The sequence below is a fragment of the Chlorocebus sabaeus genome, chromosome 12 (genome assembly GCF_047675955.1).
Source record: "Chlorocebus sabaeus isolate Y175 chromosome 12, mChlSab1.0.hap1, whole genome shotgun sequence".
Lineage (NCBI taxonomy): Eukaryota > Metazoa > Chordata > Mammalia > Primates > Cercopithecidae > Chlorocebus > Chlorocebus sabaeus.
This window is the reverse complement of record NC_132915.1, coordinates 659,231-682,531: the sequence shown is the minus strand read 5'-3', so window position 1 is coordinate 682,531 and position 23,301 is coordinate 659,231. Positions and strand designations below refer to the sequence as shown.

Below are 23,301 nucleotides of genomic sequence, written 5' to 3'. Positions count from 1 at the left end.
ATCTGTTTCAAAACTGTAACCGTATACTGGCCTCTGTATATTGTTTCTAGGACTTAACACTTATTTTATTCGGGGAAAAAACTCTTGTGGCACTTCATAGCCACTTATATTAGGGTTATTATGGAAAAAGGACGTTAGTTAAAATATGTAATTTTGTTTTATATATTTACACACGCACACAATGTGCACACACACACAATGTGCACGCACACACACACAGAGGAGAGAGAAAGGTTAGGTACCATTCAAGGTTTCTGGCATCCACTGAGGGTCTTGGAGTATATCCCTTGCAGATAAATGAGATACTGCATTTTCGTTTTTCCACGACATTATATGTTAAAGTCAGCTCGTGCAGTGCGGACATTGGAAATATAGTCATGTGCCTTATAATGACATGTTGGTCAACAACAGCATGTACAATGGTGGTCTCGTAAGATTATAATGGAGCTGGAAAGTGTCTATGACCTAGGGACATCATAGGTGTAATTAACATAACACATTGTTCACATGTTTGTGGTGATTCTAGGTAAACAAATATCCTGTGCTATTAGTCATATGAAAGTATAGCACATACAATTATATATATATACATGATTACTTGATAATAATGAATGGCTGTGTTACTGGTTTATGTATTTAACATACTTGTTATTTAGAGTGTACTACTTATTTAAAAAAAAAAAAAAAGCCGGGCGCGGTGGCTCACGCCTGTAATCCCAGCACTTTGGGAGGCCGAGGCGGGTGGATCACAAGGTCAGGAGATCGAGACCATGGTGAAACCCCGTCTCTACAAAAAATAGAAAAAATTAGCCGGGCGCGGTGGCAGGCGCCTGTAGTCCCAGCTACTTGGGAGGCTGAGGCAGGAGAATGGCGTGAACCCGGGAGGCGGAGCTTGCAGTGAGCCGAGATTGCGCCACTGCACTCCAGCCTGGGCGACAGAGCTAGACTCCGTCTCAACAAAAAAAAAAAAAAAAAAAAAAAAAGTTGGCCAGATGTGGTGGCTCATGCCTATAATCCCAGTGCTTTGGTAGACCAAGGTGGAAGGATAACTTTAGGCCAGGAGTTTGAGACCAGCCTGAGTGACATACTGAGACCCTGCCTCTACAAAAATAAAATAAAATCAAATAAATAAGCCAGGCGTGGTGGCACATGCCTGTAGTCTCAACTAATTGAGAGGCTGAGGCGGGAAGATTGCTTGAGCCCAGGAGTTCAAAGTTGCAGCGAACTATGATCGCCAGCCTGGGTGACAGAGCAACACTCTGTCTCAAAAAAAAAAAAAAATTAAAAGTTAAAAAAAGTCAACTGTAAGACAGCTTTAGGCGGGTTCTTCAGGAGGTGTTCGTTCCGGAAGAAGACATTGTGATTACAGGAGGTGATAGCTCCACATACGTTATTGTTACTGCCCCGAAGACCTTCTAGTGTGGAGGCAGAAGACAGTGATGTTAATTACCTGACCCTGTGTAGGCCTCAGCTAATGTGTGTACTTCAGTTCTTCTCTTTAGTATTTAAATTTTTATTGATACATAATATGCATACAGAAGCACATGCACAAAGCATTAAGATAAAGCTCAGTGAATTATCACAAGGCAAATACATTTTTGTAACCACAAGATAGAACCATCCTTGTTCGTGCTTCTGACTTCGCTTTCTTCCTTCTTCCTCTCCAAAGGTAGCCACAATCTTAAGAGCTAATGTTATAGATAAGCTTTGTCTTTTTATACAAGTGTTTTATTACAGAACATTTTAAACATATACAAAATTAACAAAATGGTATAATAGATCTGACACTCAGCCTCAACAACAACTCATCATGTGCAATTTCTGCTTCATCTATACTTCGGCTCATTCCCCATCTCTTTATTATTATTTTTTGTTATTTTTATAAGATGTATGTGCATTGAAATGTATACTCTTAACTGTACGTTTTTGAATCAGTACACCCATATAACTTTTTCTCCTCTTAAGAATAGAATACCGGCCAGGCACGGTGGCTCACACCTGCAATCCTAGCACTTTGGGAGGCCGAGGTGGGCAGATCACTTAAGGCCAGGAGTTTGAGACCAGCCTGGCCAACATGGTGAATCCCCATCTCTACTAAATATACAAAAATTAGCCGGGCGTGGTGGCGGGTGCCTGTAATCCCAGCTACTCCAGAGGCTGAGGCAGGAGAATCACTTGAGCCCGGGAGGCAGAGGTTGCAGTGAGCCAAGATTGTGCCATTGTGCTCCAGCCTGGGCGATAGAGCTAGTAACAGTCATTAATGTGCATGTGAATCACCTGGAAATATTATTTTAAATCCAGATTTTAATAAAATAGATCAGATTTTGATAAAATAGGTCTGGGTTTTGTCTGAGAATTTGTATTTCTAACCAAGTACAGATTCATAGAGTACATGCTAACTACAAGGTCTTTTTTATCTAAAGTAAATAAAATTGGATGAATAAGGGAAATTGACCCTAGATGCAAGAGCACATCAAAACACATGTGCAGTATGCTATCTGTAGGAGCATTTGGTTAACAAGAGCATAAACCAACCAAACAGTTTTATAATGATTTTAATCCAAAATTAGCGAAATCCCTATTATGGTTTCCATGGAAATGTTCTTTCAGGCTAAGAAATGTTAGTGTCACCAGAGGGCACTGGTTAAAAACAGCACAGATTTGGAAGTCGATGTCTTATAAAGTAAGTGGCAGACCCCTCTTTACACCCATAAGTGGCTTTTACAGAGTTACCCAAAATTCAGTCATTTGTACACCAAGTATAGATAATTTTCATAGCTTCCTATTAAAATTGTATTTTAACGCCCTTACAAAATTTAACTCAATTTTCTTATAAAATTAAGTAACATTTTTATATGACATTGTAAGTCCCATTTTATATTCAACTTAAACTTACATACTTGTATTAGGTGCCGTGTCTGTGTGTTGACCACCCAGTGTTCTTTGGGGTTCCACTGCTTGCACAGGTACCACAGCTGGAGAAACACAGATGCACAGACACAAGCTGGGTCCTGCGTCTCTTCCTGCCTCCGGACATCAGGGCGCCAGCCGGCCTGGTTGTAGGAATGGAGGTTGTGTTCCCCAGCACAGACGGTCTCATTCCAGGGCACTCGCCTCAGAGGAGGAAGAGGGACCAGAAGGTCCTTTTAGGGGCACTTCCTGGCACATGGGCCAAGCCTTCTAAGGGGTGAGGGCTCCAACTAGCTGGTACAGACCTCTCAGAAGGGAGGGATAAGGCAGCCGTTCTGAACCTGAATCTCTACCACCCCTCGTCCCATCTCATCAAGACAGCTCTGAGGGGCTGTTCTGGCACATGTCTGGACGTCAGAGGTTGGAGGACAACGTGGGCTCTGACGGGACTCAGATAAGGTCTGTTCCAGGGAGGCAGGAGGTTGATGGTCAGCATCTGGGATGTGGACAGTGAGTTGCCTCTTTGGGTACAAATCCATTTTCACTACAGACGAGGCTAGAGCAGGGTGTCCAATCTTTTGACTTCCCTGGGCTACATTGGAAGAATTGTCTTGGTCTACACATTAAATACACTAACACTAATGATAGTTGATGAGCTAAAAAAAAAAAAAAAGCAAAAAATAAATCTCATATTGTTTTAAGAAAGTTTACAAATTTGTGTTGGGCTGTGTGCTTCAAGCTTGGGCTGGAGAGTCTGGACGGCTCCCCAATCCTCTCTGATTCTCTTTGGCAGTGAGGCCTGGAAGGGGCTGAGTCTCAGTATCTTGGGGAAATTCTGGAAAGCCTATTTGGGAACCTGAGCAGACTTCTTGCCTGGAGCTTGAATGCTTGATTTGCTGTCCTGGCCACATCCATGCTTGGCAGCCAGAGAGCAGGGTTTGCATTCACACTGGCACAACAGTGAGCCAGGGGTTGAAGTGACCAGGACAAGTGTCTGGGTGGCAGTGTGCCTCAGTTTTTAACAAAAAAGTTTAAAAAGTTAAAAAAAAAAATTTAGAAGCTTATAGTGTAAGGATATAGGGAAAGAAAATATTTTTGTAGAGCTGTGCAGTGTGTTTTAGGCTAAGTGTTGATTTTAATAGTCCAAAAGTTCAACAAAAATAAAAGGTTTATCAAATTCGAAAGTTGTGGTAAGCTAAGAACAGTTTATTGCTGAAGAAAGAAACGTGTTTTTATGAATTTAGTGTAGCCTAAGTGTACAGTGCTGTAAAGTCTACAGTGGCGTACAGTCATGTCTTCGGCCTTCACATTCATGCTCCGCTGACTCACCCAGAGCAACTTCCAGTCCTGCAAGCTCCATTCATGGGAAGCATCCTATACAGGTGTACCGTTTTTTCCATGTCATACCATAGTTTTACTGTACCTTTTCTACGTTTAGATAGGTTTAGATCACAGTGTTACAGTGTTCTGTACAGTCCCATGCTGCGCAGGCTTGTAGGCCAGGAGCAGTAGGCTCTCCCGTGTAGCCTAGGTGTGCAGCAGGCTAGCCATCTGGGTCCATTAAGTATACTCTGTGATGTTCGCATGCCAAGAAACTGCCTAACGACGCATTTCTCAGGATGTTCCCCAGTTGTTAAGTGATACGTGACTGTAGCATCTAGGGAACTATTTGTGGCTATTTTAAACATTACTTAGGAACTATTTACGATCTCTCATCTCAGCCTCTGAAATCAAATGTCAAGACAGAGCTCGTGCAGTATTGGGAAGTCACCCTCCAGGAGCTGGTCCCAGGCCCAGGATGTGAGTGCTTCTGGGAGGCTGTGGGTTAGGGGGAAGCCTGGGCATGGCTTTGTTTAACTCTACAATCTTAACTGACCCTCAGCTGTTACTGCTCAAAACTGGCTTCCTTCAATTGCATACTACCTTACTTTCCATCCCAACTGGGTCTGTAGCACCTTGCGCTCTGATTGTTTGAGGGTGGATTGTATAGTAACAGTAGCCACCTGTTTATGGGTGGCTTAATTGAAACTTTGCTTAATTGAATTTGATTAAAAACTGAACCTGGGGTTTTCAGTGAGATGCTATACTTAGAGAACATAGTGCCTCACACATTGTAAGCACTTGGTAAATTTTAGTTGTCACAGTTGCTAGAATTCCTTCAAGAAGTCACTTCTCACGAGTGAGGGGCATAGGAGAGCTCCCCAGGCAGAGGGAATCGGATATACTAAAGTCCTGATTACCCAGAAAGCCTGTGGCCCTCCAGGGTCGCAGACAGGCAGTAAGGAGCAGTGAAGCCGGGTGTGGAGTGCGCTGGTGGGCCAGGCTGCTTCACTCGGAGAAATGTGGGCTTCACAGTAAGAGTAACTGGAAGCCGAAAGGGTCTCAGACTGAGAGCATTCAGATGTGCATTGCTAAAAACTATCCCAACAGTCTCATGGACAGTGGATGTAGGGAGGTTCATTATAAGGTCTGGCCATAGAGTAAATAAGTAACCTTGGGCAGGCTGCTTCAACTGTCTTGATTTCCTCCTCTTTAACCCAGATTCAGTAACTACCTACCCATAGGCTGTGAGGATTAAATGAGTTGCTATTTGTAATCTGCTTAGAACAGCCCCTGGTGTGTAGTAAGTGCTTTAAATGTGTGTTAAATAGAATGCAGAAGTCTGGTTTCTGAGTAGAAGGTTGCATTCTTCGGACACTGCCCTCCCCTCACCTAGCATCAGACTGACCTGCTCCGTGAAAACCCAGACTGCTGCCAACTTGGAGACCACCTGGTTTCCAAACCAAGTCCTCCTGCTCTGCCTGGGTCTGACTCGGACACCTCCGTGTGGATTGGACATATGGCTGGCCAGACCTGGCCGGGCTTTCCCTTTTCCCAGAACACCTGCCCTGCACCCCGCCGGGGGTTCAGGCTCCACGCTGGCTTGCTGAGAGCACCAAGCGCTCTCCCTGCTGTGCAGGCCCCACCTTCTCCCTTCAGAAGTTCAGTGGAGTCCAGCAGTAAGTGCGGCTGGTGGTAAGCACCATCGCCCTTCCACAGATGGCACGCTGGCTTGTACCTGAGCTCCCTGACTCTGCCCAGCCACAGCCGCTCCCTCCCTCCCTCTCTCTCTCTCTCTCTCCCCCAGGTTGCCCTTGGTGTTGAAAAAGACCACCACCAACATGGAGACGAACTCTCTTGGGGCTATGGTCAGCTTCTGTTTGCTTTCTGTATTTGGGGCAGATTTGAACTGAAAGAGGGAAAAACAATAACAAGCAAGTGGCTCCATCCTTCTCTCTACCTTAGAAAAGGTTCACTCTAACCCTGTAAGGTTCCTGTTTTTCCCCCTTCCCAGTGGACTCATTGTTTTGTAAATCATGTAGTACACACTGCTGGGGGGTTTGTTGTTGTTTTTATTAATCATGAATGTCATCTACTGAGTAGTAATGTTTTAAAGCTACTTTGTTAACTTGCAATTCTAATTTGAAAACTGTAGATAGGATATAATGTAGGAATGGCAGGTTTCCACTTAACATGGCTTAGGAGTGTTGCCTGGATTCTCTTTTAATGATACGGAGGCAGGTCTGAGCTCACAGGGAGAAAGTACATGATCCTCACAAAAGGCTGCATCCCAGATTCAGGGTAGTTTCCCCCAGGGGTAGAGACTGCTGTTGAATCATGGTGACGAAGGGCAGAGGGCATAGAAGGCTTCTGTATTTCTAATGCTTTACTGATGAAGCTTGAAGGTTTGTGGAATTTGACATTATATTTTGTATCTTTTTGGATGTGTGAGATACTTTATGATGAAATTGAAATGACCACCATGATAGTGGCAACCACCCAGAGTGTCACTGGTATGTGTGTCCCATGCTTGTCGTCCGGGTCCGTGGAGCCTACCTGCCCATCACTGAGGCACCCTTAGCCTCCACCTCAGATTAGACTGTCATCTCCAAGTATTTGTGTATGAAGTTACATACATACATTTATATGCACAGATACAAATTCATTTTATCTCGTAATGTGTTACCACAAAATGCAGTATAGGACTTTTTAAAAAAATCAAGTATTTCCAAATAAAACTTTTTCAAAAAATATTTTTTTCCTGGTATTAAAAGAGGCACATACATGTATTGGAGGCAAGGAAACATACTAAAGTAGAAAGAAGAAAAAATATATATATACACACACACACACATATATATATGAAATAATATAAATGTTAACAGTATCTAGGGTGGCACTATTATGGGTCTCTAGCACCACCCTAGAAACTGCTAACATTTGATGATAGCTGTGATCTAAATATATTCCCTAAAATCCATGTTTTGAAACATAATCACCAATGTGATAATATCAAGAGGGGCTTTGGGGGGTGATTAAGTCATGAGGGCAGAGCTCTCATGAATGGGATTGGTGATTTTATAAGAGGTGGAAGAGAGTGCCCTGGGCCTTTTTGCCCTTGTGTCCCTTTCACCATGTGAAGACACAGCATTCATAGTGTCCGTCCCCTCTAGAGGGCACAGCAACAGGGCATCACCTTGGAAGCCTTCACCTGACACTGAGCCTGCCAGCTCCTTGGTCCTGGACTTCGCAGCCTCCAGAACTGAGACATAAAGTTCTGCTCTTGTCAATGACCCTGTCTGAGGTATTTTGCTCTAGCAACACAGACGGACTCAGACAGTGATATTTTCTTCCATTGTTTTTCCATTCTTATGTATGGGTTATTTTTATATCGATGAGATCATTTCTGAGTATAACATTTTACATCTTTCTTCATTTCATAGTATAACCATTTTAAATACTATTAAAATTATTCATAAACTTTTTTTTTTTTTTTTTTTTTGGAAGACAAAAAAAAAAAAGAGACAGGGTCTCACTCCAACTCCCAGCCTGTAGTGCAGAGCCTCAATTTCTGGGGCTCAGGCGGTCCTCCTGCCTCAGCCTCCTGAGTAACGGGGACCACAGGTGTGCACCACCATGCCCAGCTAATTTTTTGTATTTTTTTGTAGAGGTCAGGTTTCTCCGTGTTGCCCAGTCTGGTCTCGAACTCCTGGGCTCAAGTGATCTGCCTGCCTCGACCTTCCAAAGTGCTGTGATTACAGGTGTGAGCCACCATGCCTGGCCCCTTTATAAACATGTTAGTGGCTTACAATGAGCCACTGTATAAGGATATTAATCATTCCCCTGCTGTTAGATAATTTTTACTATATGAGAAATAACCACTACAGTAAACATCTTTGAGCATAGTTCCTGTCATCATACTTGCATTTATTTCCTTAAATGTATGCCACATATATCAAAGGTTCTGAATATTTTGAAGACATTTAATATATTTTTTTCAAGTTGCTTTCTATAAGGCAGGGCCTCTATTAACCCGTAATCTGTCTTTGTTCAGGTGACAAACCTCTAGCCTGACACACCCCTGGAAGTCCAGGCCTCGTGATGGATTCTGGGCTGCGTTGCATCTGCTGACACTTCATGGGCCCCTCGGTGCCATTCACAACTGCACTCTGTGTGGGAGACCCTATTTCCATCCCTCCAGGAGCTCACACAGAGTACCTGTTTTGTAGAACCCCGTACAGCATTAGCTATTCACGTCTGTAAAAACTTGAACTCCTTAAGTGAAAGTGCCATACGGGTGTCTTACTCTTTTTGATTACGGAGGACGAACATTCGTTTATGTTTCTTAGCCATTTGTGTTTTCTCTTGTGAACTATCTATTCATATGCATTGTTATGCTCTTGGTGTTTGTCATTTATTTTGTACATTAATTTGATAACATACGTAGAATCTGTACTGTTTGTTGTTAACATTCTTCTTAGTTTGTGCTCATACTATTTTTCTGGTAAACACAAGGTTTTATTTTTATTGAGCACAGCCAAACCTCTTCCCTGATGATTTTCTCCCAGGATTTTCAGTTCTCAGAGTTCTTTCTCATTCAGACACTTGAAAAATGTTCTTATTTTCTTCTTGTGTATTATTTCATTTTTACATTTATCTCTTTATATTAAACTGGAGTGTATTTTGATGAGTAATACCTGGTGAGAATCTTTTTTTCTTTTTACAAATAGTTTTTGAGGCACCATTTATTACATAATCTGCCCTTTCCCTACTGATTTGTGATATGTTCTCTATCTTACATTAAATTCTATTATCTGGATCCTTTTGTAGTTTGTGAGCATGATCACGATTGGGTGTTTCACGTGCGTGTGTGAGATGTGCCGCCCTTGAACCTTGTGTGACATCGGCACATTGCCCAGCTGACCTCAAAAAACAAAAAAAAGAAATGATCTTATCATCACTGCTAAACATACTTTACTGAGTTTAAAAGCAATAAAGATTCCTTTCTTAATATAAGTAAAGCACTGCTCATTCATTATATATATTTTCGTTTTCACTGTCAATGTTTGTTTAACTTGACTTCTTTTTAATGTATTAACTTTAATGCTAACATTTCTCTTTTACGCTTTGAATCAAAGTAAATTTGGTACTTGACAGATTTTTTTGTTTCATAGAGACCACTCCCATTTGCAAATAAATTGTAGGTATTGTACCTAAAAGGCACTTGTATTCACTTTTAAAGAAGTTAACTTTTTCTGTTTATGTTTTTTAGGGTGTATTATCTCATATACTTTCAGCACTCAGATTTGATAAAGAAGTTGCTCTTTTCACTCAGGGTCTTGGATATGCCCCTATAGATTACTATCCCAGTCTGCTTAAAAATGTGAGTATTTAAAATTTATCACTTCTGGAATGTTTAATGCTGAATGTGCCATCAGCGAAAAGAGTAAATGGAAATATTTCAGTCTTCCAGAAGAGATGTTTAACTTTTCTTGGTTTATCTCTTCTTACCTTGGGCAGTTGTATGGCCATGTAAGGAAGAAACGTGAGATGGGAAGTTATGAGAAAGAAGGAAACCAGGAAGGGTTTTACCAAACCAACCAATCAGCCTCTCTTTCTGGGAACACATCTTGCGTATTCACTCAGAGATGTTTGGGAGAGGAGCTTTTCTTAGCTATTATAAACACAGTCTTGTGCTGTTGGACGAATCTTGTATTTCAAATAACCTGATTGGACTTTTTTGTTAAAGCAAAACAGAAAATTCAATACATAGTTTTACATATTTACCTCTTAATATTAAAGCTTTGTTTTCTTCTGGCTTACATTGTAGCCAAATGTAAGAAATTTTAACTTACAATCTTGATGTAACTCTTTTAAAAAATGTATGAGATTTTTAATGTTTGCCAACCATTCTGGTGTTTTGGAAGCTTTATACAAGAAAAACTTTTTTTTTTTTTTCAAATGAAAATTTTAAATGAAGAAACAAACTAATTTTTCTTTAAATAGATTTTGTTTTAGTTCTTAGGAAATTAGTGACCTGTCTGTTGTTCATTACTTACATCGAAATGCAGAATTACAGACATTAAACATAAAATCCCAGTTATTAGTAAATGTGACATGGCACTGCTTCCTTTTCACTCTGACAGAGTAAAACATGAGAAGATGGGGGTTGGGGGAATCTCAACGGAAATATCACTCACACCAAGAAAAATAGAACTGATGTAATCCTGTTTGCAGCGTGAGTTAACCTGCAACTGATTTTGTTTTACAGATGGTTTTATCATTAGCGTCTGAACTCAGAGAGAATCATCTTAATGGATTTAACACTCAAAGGCGGTAGGTGTTAAACTAAACATCCTTCTTCTCAAGTTTCAAAATGTATCAGTTTGGTTATGAGAGGAAAATTTTATAATTCATAGGAAATGGATGTTCAGTTATGGTTGTATGTTATATAGAAAGATTATTTTAGTGGAATACATAGCAAATTGGTGAGTTTTTTCAAACTCTTTTAAAAATCACAATTTTCTCAACTCGCACAGAGCAGTGAGTAAATCCTACAATGTCTTTTGTGGGCCCATTAAGTAAAAAGCCCTATATTTACAGTAGGGAGCACAAAAGAAAGAGCAGTACTTAATTTTACCCTGGGATTGCTCACTCTGCGAGAGGAGAATGTGCACAGATGCAAGTGTGTGCTGTTACACTAGCCTGCCCTGGCTCTGCCTTCTCAGCACACGCGCACGTGCATGCGCGCACACACACACACAGAGTCAGGATATTTACAAGGCAACATTTGAGGTGAACATATGCCCTATTTTAAGAAACATGATATTCCAAAATCTAGACTAAACAAATCAAAGAGATTCAGACAAATTAAAAGGCAATTAATCACATTACAAATGTTTCTTCAGTCTGTGAAAGAATTTCAGTTTTCATTGGTGGGCATTTCATTTTTGACGTATCATTAACCGAGAGAATCTGGGACTGAGGGACTTTGTGATTTCTTTTTTTTTTTTGTAAAGCTATTGCTAATTCAAGTCCTATCAAAAATTGTCTTTGTCCTCAACCTTTAGGAATCTTTTGCACCTAACCCTTAAATATATAATTATTATAGGAAAACATTGGAGAAAATCTTCATTATGTTGGATTTGGCAATGTAAAAAGAACTATAGGAGACATGGAGAGTGTTTAGATTTATTTATTTACATGTCAGGTACACTTGGATTTAGTTGTGAGGTGAATGTTGACTGATGGATCTTTTGAATTATGTAATTATAAATTTATTTAAAAGGACTTTAAAAATCAGTCAGTGCAATGTGTATGTACTCCCTATACCAAACTCCCAAAATATGCAACACAGTTGATTTTTTAAAAAGCAGCTCACAATAAAAATAATTTTTAAAATCTGTTAACAAATAGAAACAAAGGATCAGAATGCAAAATGTAGAAATGACTTGGAAAAAGCAATCATAAAGAGGCAGACACTCCAGTATAGAAATGAGCAAGGAATATAAGCAGGTCATTACCAAAAGATGAAAACTGAATTACTAATATTAAAGGAGTTCTTCAGGAATGACGTCAGCAAGATGGCAGAATAGGAAGTCCTAGACCTTATTTCCCAATAGAGACATTGACTTAACTACAACATACATCCCAAAAAATTTCAATGAGAACTACAGAACCAATTAAGAAGTCACAGTACTGCAGGCAAGCTCAAAGTGTAGAATAGCCACATTGAAATTGATTTAAAAATCTGTTTCATATCAACTGTGATAGCCCTTTTCCAAGTCTGGCACAGCTTGGTAAGATTGGTAGGAAAAACCCAGCTTGTGGCTTCTCTCCCTTGGGCGGGAAAAAGAAGAGTGGAATGTGCATCCAACATTCTGACTTTTTAGGGAGCAGACTGAGGAACAGATTTCTGTCTTTACTGACTGGGAGCACTGACGAGGAAATTGCATACAGTAATCCCTCTTTATCTATAGGGGATATGTTTCAAGACACCCAGTGGATGTCTGAAACTGTGGATAGTACCAAACCGTATTGCCATCAATCATAACACATTTCTGTGTTCCACTCACAACTTTAATGTCTTTTCCATCTTAACTAAACACTCACCATATATGATGGCTGTAATTTTTGCCATGTGAGATGCAATGACAAAACTAACACAAATTTTTTTCCTTCTTTACTATTTCACAGATAGATGATGTGTTTTTACTATAGATCTCAGCAACCTCAGCATATGTCTTTCCTTATTAAGTTGAAAACTTTCACCTTTTCACTTAAAAAAAGCACTTTACAACTTCTCCGTGGCATATGCAAATTGCCAGCCCCAGTGCTCTTGGACTTTGAGGTCATTATTAAGTATTAATAAAATGAAGGTTACTTGAAGATGAGCACAGTGATGCTGTGACAGTTGATCTGACCACCAGTAAGGCTACTAAGTGACCAATGAGCAGGCAGTGTATGTATCATGGATACCCTGGGTAAAGGGATGATTCATGTTCTGGGTGGGACAGGGGGACGCCATGAGATTTCATCGTGCTACTCAGAACAGCACACAATTTAGGCCAGGTGCTGTGGCGCATGCCTTTAATCCCAGCACTTTGGGAGGCCGAAGCAGGTGGATTACCTGATTTCAGGAGTTCAAGACTAGCCTGGCCAACATGACAAAACGCCGTCTCTACTAAAAATACAAATTAGCCGAACGTGGTGGCTTATGCTTGTAATCCGAGCTACTCGGGAGGCTGAGGCAGGAGAATCACATGAACCTGGGAGGTGGAGGTTGCAGTGAGCTGAGATGGCGCCACTGCACTCCAGCCTGGGCAACAGAATGAGGTGCCATCTTAAAACAAAACAGTGCACAATTTAAAACCTTTGAATTATTTCTGGATTTTTTTCATGTAATATTTTTGGACCACGGGTGACCATGGCTAGCTCAAACTACAAAAAGTAAAACTGCCGATAAAGGAAGACTACTTTTGATGTCTTGGGGCCATGGAGAACAAAAGAAAGCTTAGTGGTTTGTGGTAGCACCAGAGAGTTGAGGTGCTGTGGATGGAGGCTGGCATAGCTCAACAGAGTTGGGAGAAAACGCCTAGCTCATGACTTGTTCTTTGGGAGGGGAGGAGAAGAATGGAATATATACATCCAGTGTCTGGCTTTTCAGGGGCCTGCTGGAGGGACTGGCGTCTGTCTGTTCTGACTCACAGCACTGACAGAGAAATGGCATCCTTTGGAACCAGAGCGCGGCAGCTTGTTGCAGCACCGGAGAATCTGCAATACCACAGACGGACACTAGGGGGAGGGAGAGATTAGGAGCTCTCGAAAATCCAGTAAAGCCCTCTAATTTGGAAATCACATGCGTGAGCCCAGAGAAGATACATCCCTGGAAAAGGTTTGACGGACCTCCAGAATCTCCAGCCGGGTCCATTGGTGAAAGTCTGCCCTTGTACCATGTCAGTCGATAAAGACTGAGAGAAGTGGATGTTTCTTTAAATGTACAAAATACAACAAAAATAACAAGACACAAAGTAAACCAGGGAAATGTGGCATAATCAAAGGATCAAAATAAACCTACAGAAACAGACCCTAAAGAAACAGAGATCTATGCATTACCTGACAAAGAATTTGAAATAATTGTCTTAAGGGATCTCAGGGCACTACAAGAGAACACAGATGAACAACTAAATTAAATCAGGAAAACAATACATGAACAAAATGAGACTATCAACAAAGAGATAGAAACTAAAAAAGAACCGAACAGATATTCTGGAGCTAAAGATACTCAATAAGTGAATTGAAAAACTTACTAGAAAGGTTCAGCAGTAGACTTGATCAAACAGAAGAAAGAGAAAACTTAAACACAAATCATGTGAAATTATTAAGTCAGAGAAACAGTAAAAAGAATGAAGGAAAGTCAAGAAAGCCTAAGACACTTGTGGAACAACATCAAATGGAACAATATACACATTATGGGAGTCCTAGAATAAGAGAGAAAGGGGCAGAGAACTTACTTGAAGAAATAATGGTGAAAACTTCCCAAATATTAGGAAGGAATTGGATATCCTAATTTAAGAAGCTCAAAGGACTCCAAAGAATGAACCCAAAGAGGCCCACACCAACATACACAAAAATCGAAATGTCGGAAGTTAAAGACATAATCTTGAAAACAGCAAGAAAAAAGTGACTTATCATGTACAAGAAAGGTTCCATAATATTATCGGTGCATTTCTCAGAAGAAATATTACAGATGAGAAGGGAGTGGGATGATACATTCAAAGAGCCAAGGAAGAAACAAAACAAAACAGAAAACCCTTCCAACCAAGAATACTGCATCTGGGCTTCATCATCCTTCAAAAATGAAAAAGTAAAGACATTCCCAGATAAACAAAAGCTGAAGGAGTTCATCACTAGACCTGCCTTATAAGAATTGCTAAAAGGAGTCCTTCAAGTTGAAATGAAAGAATAGTAGCAATGTGGAAGCATACAAAAATATAAAGGCTTCTGATAAATGTAAACATACAGACAAACACAAAATCTTATAATACTGTGTTGTATAGTACAGTTGTCCCTTGGTATCCACAGAGGATTGGTTCCAGGACTTCCCACATATCAAAATCTATAGATGCTCCAGTCCCACAGTAAACTGTATGGAACTTACAGATATAAACAGTCAATCTTTAGGTTCTACATCCTGCAAATACTATATTTTTGATCTATGATTTAGTTGAATCCATGGATACAGAACCCATAGATATAGAGGGCTGAGTGTACATAACTCACTTTTTAATTCTGATATAGAACTTAAAAGATAAAAGCATAAAAAATGTTAAACAGTGTTGATAAATACAAAATAGAAAAGGATGTAATTTGTGATATTGATAACATAAACTGGGGAGGGAAATGTAAATGAGTAGTGTTTTAGTATGTGATTGAAGTTGTCTTGTTAGGTTGTTATAACTCTAAGATGTTTAATGTAATGCCCACGGTAACAACAAGAAAATACCTGTAGGAGATGCACAATGGAAAATGAGAAGGAAATCAAAGCATGTCACTATGAAAAAATCAATGAAACCCAAAGGAAGGGAATAAGAGAAAATCGTGAACAGAATAACTACAAGGTATATGGAAAACAACAAAATGGCAATAGTAAGTCCCTCTCTATCAGTAATTACTTTAGGTGAACGTGAATTAAACACCCCATTCAAAAGATGTGGAGTAGCAAAATAGATCAGAAAACAAGATCCAACTATATTCTAGCTTCAAGAGACTCACTTGATACATTGGCTGAAAATGAAAAGATGGAAAAATAGATAATCATGCAAATGGTAACCAAAATAGAGCAGGCATAGCTATACTTGTATCAGACAGCTATCAAAAGAGACAAAGAAAAAGATTATATAGTAATAAAAGAGTCAGTTCAGGGAGATACAACAATTACAATAATATATGCACTTAACAGAGCATCCAAATATATGAAGCAAATACCAATAGAATTGAAGGGAGAAAGAGACAGTTACACAATAATAATAGGAGATTTCACCTCTCTACTTTTAATAACAGATTGATTAACCAGACTGAAGATCAATAAGAAAATAGAACTTGAATAATGCTATAGACCAATTGGACCTAATAGACATATACAGAACATTCTACCCAATAACAGCAGAATGTACACTCTTCTCGAGCACATATAGAACATTCTCTAGGAAAGACCACATGTTATGCCACAGAACAAGTCTTAGCAAATTTAAGAAGACTGAAATCATAGTAACTATTTTTTGACCACAAGGGAATGGAAATCAATAACAAAAGGAAAACTGGAAAATTCACAAATATGTGGAAATTAACACACTCTTAAACAACCAGTGGGTCAAAGAACAAATCACAAGAAACGTAGAAAATAACTTGAGACAAATGAAAATGAAAACACAACATATCACAACCTATGGGATGCAGCAAAAGCAGTTCTAAGCAGAAAGTTTATAGTGGTAAATGCCTGCATTAAAAAAGGAGAAGATGTACATGCTTTTGAAGGAAGAAAAAAAATATAAGAAGGATCTCAAATCAGAAACCTAACTTTACACTTCAAGCAACTAGAAAAAGAAGAACAAACTAAACCTAAAGTTAGAAGGGAGAGACTAATAAAGATTAGAGCAGAAATAAATAAAATAGAGAATAGAAACCAGTTGCGTTTCTATACATTAATAAGAACAACCTAAAAAGGAATTTTAAAAACAGTCCTACTCACAATAGCACCAAAAAGAATAAAATATTTAGGAATAAGCAATTGAGGTGAAAGGTTTGTACAGTGAAAACTATACATTGCTAAAAGATATTACATAAGACATAATAAAAAGATATCACGTGTTCATAGATGAGTTAGTTTTTTTTTTTTTTTGAGATGGAGTTTCACTCTTGTTGCCCAGGCTGGAGTGCAGTGGCGTGATCTCAGCTTACCTCAACCTCCACCTCCCGGATTCAAGTGATTTTTCTGCCTCGGCCTCCTGAGTAGCTGGGATTACAGGTGCCCGGCACCACACCCAGATGATTTTGTATTTTTAGTAGAGATGGGGTTTCTCCATGTTGGTCATACTGGTCTCGAACTCCTGACCTCAGGTGATCGACTTGCCTCGGCCTCCCAAAGTGCTGGGATTACAGGCATGAGTCACTGCATCCAACCTATACTTAGTATTTTAAATGCCCATACTACCCAAAGCAATCTCCAAGTTCCAGTGTTATTTCTATCAAAATGTCAGTGGTGTGTGATTCTTATTTTTATTTTTTTACAGAAATAGAAAAAGAATCCTTTAATATATATAGAATCTCAAAGTACCCCAAGTAACCAAAATGATTTTGAGAAAGAAAAACATGGTGAAGGCCTCATACTTCCTTTTTTCAAAGCATATTACAAAGCCACAGTAATCAAAACAGTGTGATACTGGCATAAAGGCAGACATATTGACCAATAAACAGAATAGAGAGCCCAGAAATAAGGCTTCACATATATGAGCAAATGGTCTTTGACAAGGGTATCCTGTGTACAAGATTGGGAAAAGATTGTCCCTTCAATAATGGTGTTGGGATAACTGGATATACACATTCAGAAAACAAATTTGAACCCTTACCTTACATTATATATAGAAACTAACTCAAAATAGATTAAAGACCTAAACATAAGACCTGAAACTATAGGGGAAAAGTGTCATGGCATTGAACTTGGCAATAATTTCTTGGATATGACACCAAAAGCACAGGCAAGAAAAGCAAGAATAGACAAATAGGACTACATGAATTTTTTAAATGTCTGTGCAACAAAGGAAGCAATCAACAGATTAAAAAGCAGCATATGTAATGGGAGAAAATATTTTCAAACCTTATATCTGGATAAGTGGTTAATATCCAGAATATACAGAGAACTCCTGCAACTCAATAACAGCAAAATAATCCAGTTTAAAAATAGGTCAAAGACTTGAATAGACATTTCTCCAAAGAATATATACAAATGACCAACAAGCATATGAAAAGATGCCCAACATCACCAGTTACCAGGGACATGATAATCAGAACCATTATAAAATACCATTTCACACCTATTAGAATGACCACTATGAAAAGAAGAAAGAGAAAAAGACAAATGATGAGGATATGGAGTACTTGGAACCCTTGTACTCTGTTGCTAGGAATGTTAAACTAGTGCAGTCACTATGGAAAACAGTATGGAGTTTCCTTAAAAAACTAAAAATAGAACTACTAAATGATCCAGCTATCCCGTATTTGTGTATATTTCCAAATAATTGGGAACAAGATCTCTAAGAGATATTTACACACCCATGTTCATTGAGCATTATTTACAAGAGCCAAGAGGTGGAAGCAACCTGTATGTCCATCAGCGGACGAATGAGTGAAGAAAATACGGTATATATACACACTGGAAGAGTATTCCACCTTAGAAAAGAAGGAAGTCCTGTCATATGCTACAGTGTGGATGAAAGAAGTAAACTAGTGACAGAAGGCAAATACTGCATGATTACTTACACTTATGTGTGGTATCTAAAGTAGTGAAACTTGTAGAAACAGAAGCTAAGGCCAGGAGCAGTGGCTCACACCTGTAATCCCAACACCTTGGGAGGCCAAGGCGGGCGGATCACCGGAGGTCAGGAGTTCGAGACCAGCCTGGTCAACACGGCGAAACCACATCTCTACTAAAAATACAAAAATTAGCCGGGTGTGGTGGCACGTGCCTGTAATTCCAGCTACTCAGGAGGCTGAGTCTGGAGAATTGCTTGAACCTGGGAGACGGCGGTTGCAGTGAGCTGAGATCGTGCCACTATACTCCAGCCTGGGTGATGGAGCAAGATTCTGTCTCAAAAAAAAAGAAAGAAAGAAAGAAACAAAGTAGAATAGTGGTTACCTTGGGATGGGAGGAAGGGGGAAATGGGAGTTGTTCAATGGGTATAGAGTTTTAGTTTTGCAAGATATGAAAGTTTTAGAGATCTGTTGCACGTAAGGGCATATAGTTAACACTACTGTACTGTACACTTAAAAATGGTTAAAATGGTAAATTTTATGTTAATGTGTTTTTTACCACAGTTTAAAACTGGTCTATGAGCTTTTCTGTGCATTTTCAGGAAAGTATAAACTACAACATCAGTTAGACATCCATTAGGTTATGGTGAGCTTCAGGAGGTTGCTGATGGGAACTTAAATAGGCACAACCACTTTGCAGAACAATCTGGTCTTCCTGGAATTTGGGATTCCTCATTTGTCTCTCTATTAGTGCTCTGTTTATTGTAGCCTCCAATAATTATGGAAAGATCAAGAGGTGGTCTTGATTGAGGCTGCCAATAAATTGTATTTCGGGCCTTAGAGGACTCCCATATTTCCTGGAGGTTGATAGCCATTTGGGACTGGCGTCTCCTTCCAGGCCTCATTCCTCCTCCCTGTTGGAGTCAGGACATTTCTGTTATCTCTTGCCTAAAGACAGTGGATAAGAAAAAGAGTATATAAGGCCTTGGCAGCTGGCTGTCGGTTTACCCCCTGCTCCTTGAATTCACCCCCAAAGTAACTCTTTTATAGTAGTCCTCTCTTGCAAGCTTTTAGGGTGGCAGTATTTCCTTCAAAAAGATCCCACCTACCTACCAAGCCAAGCTTTTCTCAGAATTTGTGGGTCACCAAAAGCCGCTATTTTACAGTATTATATATTTAATTGTAAAAACTCTTCCATCATTGACATGATTGTATATTTAGAAAACCCCACTGTCTCAGCTCAAAATCTCCTTAAGCTGATAAGCAACTTCAGCAGTCTCAGGATACAAAATCAATGTGCAAAAATCACAAGCATTCCTATACATCAATAACAGACAAACAGAGAGCCAAACCTTGAGTGAACTACCACTCACAATTGCTACAAAGAGAATAAAATACTTAGGAATCCAACTTAAAAGGGATGTGAAAGACTTCTTCAAGGAGAACTACAAACCACTGCTCAATGAAATAAAAGAGGACACAACCAAATGGAAGAACATTCCATGCTCATGGATAGGAAGAATCAATCTTGTGAAAATGGCCATACTGCCCAAGGTAATTTATAGATTCAGTGCCATCCCCATCAAACTACCAATGACTTTCTTCACAGAATTGGAAGAAACTACTTTGAAGTTCATGTGGAACCAAAAAAGAGCCCACTTTGCCAAGACAATCCTAAGCCAAAAGAATAAAGCTGGAAGCATTGCACTACCTGACTTCAAGCTGTACTACAAGGCTACAGTAACCAAAACAGCATGGTACTGGTACCAAAACAGAGATGTAGACCAATGGAACAGAACAGAGTCCTCAGAAATAATACCACACATCTACAGCCATCTGATCTTTGACAAACCTGAGAGAAACAAGAAATGGGGAAAGGATTCCCTATTTAATAAATGGTGCTGGGAAAACTGGCTAGCCGTATGTAGAAAGCTGAAACTGCATCCCTTCCTTACACCTTATACAAAAACTAATTCAAGATGGATTAAAGACTTAAATGTTAGACCTAAAACCATAAAAACCCTAGAAGAAAACCTAGGCAATACCATTCTGGACCTAGGCATGGGCAAGGACTTCATGACTAAAACACCAAAAGCAATGGCAACAAAAGGCAAAATTGACAAATGGGATCTAATTAAACTAAAGAGCTTCTGCATAGCAGAAGAAACTACCATCAGAGTGAACAGGCAGCCTACAGAATGGGAGAAAATTTTTGCAATCTACCCATCTGACAAAGGGCTAATATCCAGAATCCACAGAGAACTTAAACAAATCTACAAGAAAAAAACAACCCCATCAAAAAATGGGCAAAGGATATGAACAGACACTTCTCAAAGGAAGACATTTATGCAGCCAACCAGACACGTGAAAAACATGCTCATCATCACTGGCCATCAGAGAAATGCAAATCAAAACCACAATGAGATACCATCTCACACCAGTTAGAATGGCGATCATCAAAAAGTCAGGAAACAACAGATGCTGGAGAGGATGTGGAGAAATAGGATTGCTTTTAACTGTTGGTGGGAGTGTAAATTGTTTCATTCGTGGAAGACAGTGTGGCAATTCCTCAAGGATCTAGAACTAGGAATACCATTTAATCCAGCTATCCTATTACTGGGTATATACCCAAAGGATTATAAATCATGCTGCTATAAAGACACATGCACACGTATGTTTATTGTGGCACTGTTCACAGTAGCAAAGACTTGGAACTAACTCACATGTCCATCAATGATAGATTGGATTGAGAAAATGTGGCACATATACACCCTGGAATACTATGCAGCCATAAAAAGGGTGGGTTCATGTCCGTTGCAGGGACATGAATGTAGCTGGAAACCATCATTCTGAACAAACTCTCAACAAGGACAGAAAACCAAACACCGCATGTTCTCACTCATAGGTGGGAATTGAACAATGAGATCACTGGACACAGGAAGGGGAACATCACACACCAGGGCCTGTCGTGGGGTAGTGGGAGGGGGGAGGGATAGCATTAGGAGAAATACCTAATGTGAATGACGAGTTAATGGGTGCAGCACACCAACATGGCACATGTATACATATGCAACAAACCTGCACGTTGTGTACATGTACCCTAGAATTTAAAGTATAATTAAAAAAAAAAAAAGGTGAAAAATTCTTCCATCATTTCTAGGAGTTGGGAGTATAGCAAGAATGCTAGGACATCTGTGTCCTTAGTTCATTACTTGATTCAGTCTCTTAGGTTATATTTTCATCTTATTTTCTCTTTGAGTAGATTATGAGCGTCAGCATTCTTCCTAGGTCTTGCCTTTCAGTCCTCGGGATGTGTAGCAGTTCTCCACCAGAACTTACTCAAAAGTGTGGCCCTACGAATCAGCAGCATCAGCATCCCTTGGGGAGAGACCAAGAAATACGAGCTTTTTAAAACACCTGTCCAGACGTACTCTCTGGACGTACGAGAAATGCTGCTCTACATTACTTCTTTAGAAGCAGTTCCCGTAACTGCTTATCAGTCCCTAGTAACGATCTGAATACTGTATGGTGACATGATAGAATTTTATTTACGGTTTTTATTTTTGTTGATGAATTCCTATAAATCGTTAATAGTTTAGCTGTATTATTTTCTTGATAATAGTAAATTCTCATGAAGATAATTTTTTGTCAAACTACCCATAGTGATCTATTTTGTGTGAACAGTTTGTCTTTTCTCCTCAAATATTCACCTTTTCTAAATTGTACTTCCTGTTCTCTACCACTTTCTTAAGTGGCAGATAATCCTTTCAACGTTGACCTTCCACAGTGCTTTATCATCGTTCTCTTACCACCAAGATGGTTTTAGATCTAAAATTAATTAATGTGTTTTTGAGTCCATCATCTAAGTTGTTAACAAAAAGACACATTTAGTGTGAGTTGTAAGTATCTTAAATTTTTGGAATTTATGAGCTTAGTGGGTGGGCTGGTAGAGGAAGAGGTGTGTGGGGTTGTGTGTGAAGGTGTATACTCTGCACATAGCCTAGCAGAATGTATTGCATAGAGTTAGGGCTGGATGGATGTTTGTACAACTGAAAGGTAGGCTGAGAGTTGCCTGTGTGCATCACTCGTGTAGCCTCTCAGATAGGCAGGTCTCCAGCCTGACTCATCACTCCTCCTCCCTAAAAGATCTCTAAGTGCAACTTTTCTCTCATTATCTGAAAAGAGGAAATGAGAAGAGTCAGAGATTATTACTGGGGACTGAGTGGGCGGAAAGACTGGTGCTGGGGACATGTATCATGGCTGCGGATTGTATCTTCTAATTAGGCTGGAAACGATCCAGGATAATTTTTCTGAAAAATTTAAAAATCTCATAAGGACAGGTAGTTCCTGGGTATACCAAAATTCGGGCAACCCAACTGATAACCTTCCAGAGACTTCAAGGTGCAGACAGCCTTCACGGCTCCTCTTTTGGTCTGAAGCTTGTCAGAGTGCGGAGACCCAGGTTCAAGTGGAGAGTTACACAGCGCTTTCCAGATTGAATCGCACTAAGCATTAGGTCTTGACTGGTTGCCAGAGCAGCACTTCCAAATAGTTTCTGCACAAGAATTCAACTGCAGAAGGCTGGACAGTAACCATATACTGCTGGGAACATCCTTCCTGTGTGGTTGTATTGTAGCTTCCAAACCATCTGCCCCGAAACCAGAGGGCTACAGGATAAGCTGATCATGCTCAGAATGCTGCTCTTTCTAGATGGTTTGTAGCAAAGAACAGGATAGAATTTAAACATTCTGTCACTGAATTGTTGACTTTACTTGGTGGCAAGTGAAACTCTATTTAAAGCCCTATGACAACACAATTTATCAGGCCTCTAAAAATCATACAAAGAGAAAGGAAGCTAATTTTCCCACTTTTTGTTGTTGTTGTTCCTCTGGCGAGCGCATGCATCTGAAGTTATGAGATCAATTTCTCTATTTTCCGTGAGACTTTTTGAATCTTTGGAAATGAATGTTAAACACTCAAGTGCTAAAAAATAAGAAAAAATAAATGCATACATGCCTTCTAGAAGGAAAAAAAAACCCCCAG

At 39.7% G+C, this 23,301-nt stretch overlaps 1 protein-coding gene and 1 non-coding gene across 15 annotated transcripts in view; both read left to right on the top strand.

The window, feature by feature from the left end:
* Positions 1-23,301, top strand: part of FANCC (FA complementation group C) — a 325,195-nt gene that overhangs the window by 243,590 nt on the left and 58,304 nt on the right. For all 14 annotated transcript variants that reach the window (XM_073021384.1, XM_007969912.3, XM_073021383.1 and 11 more), the window contains 2 exons: positions 9,503-9,613; positions 10,502-10,566. In XM_073021384.1, coding sequence (XP_072877485.1) covers positions 9,503-9,613; positions 10,502-10,566 — 176 coding nt within the window. The remainder of the gene's footprint in view (positions 1-9,502; positions 9,614-10,501; positions 10,567-23,301) is intronic.
* Positions 9,049-9,155, top strand: LOC119624652 (small nucleolar RNA U13). The gene has a single exon (XR_005240805.1). It is a non-coding gene; the product is annotated as a small nucleolar RNA U13 (small nucleolar RNA).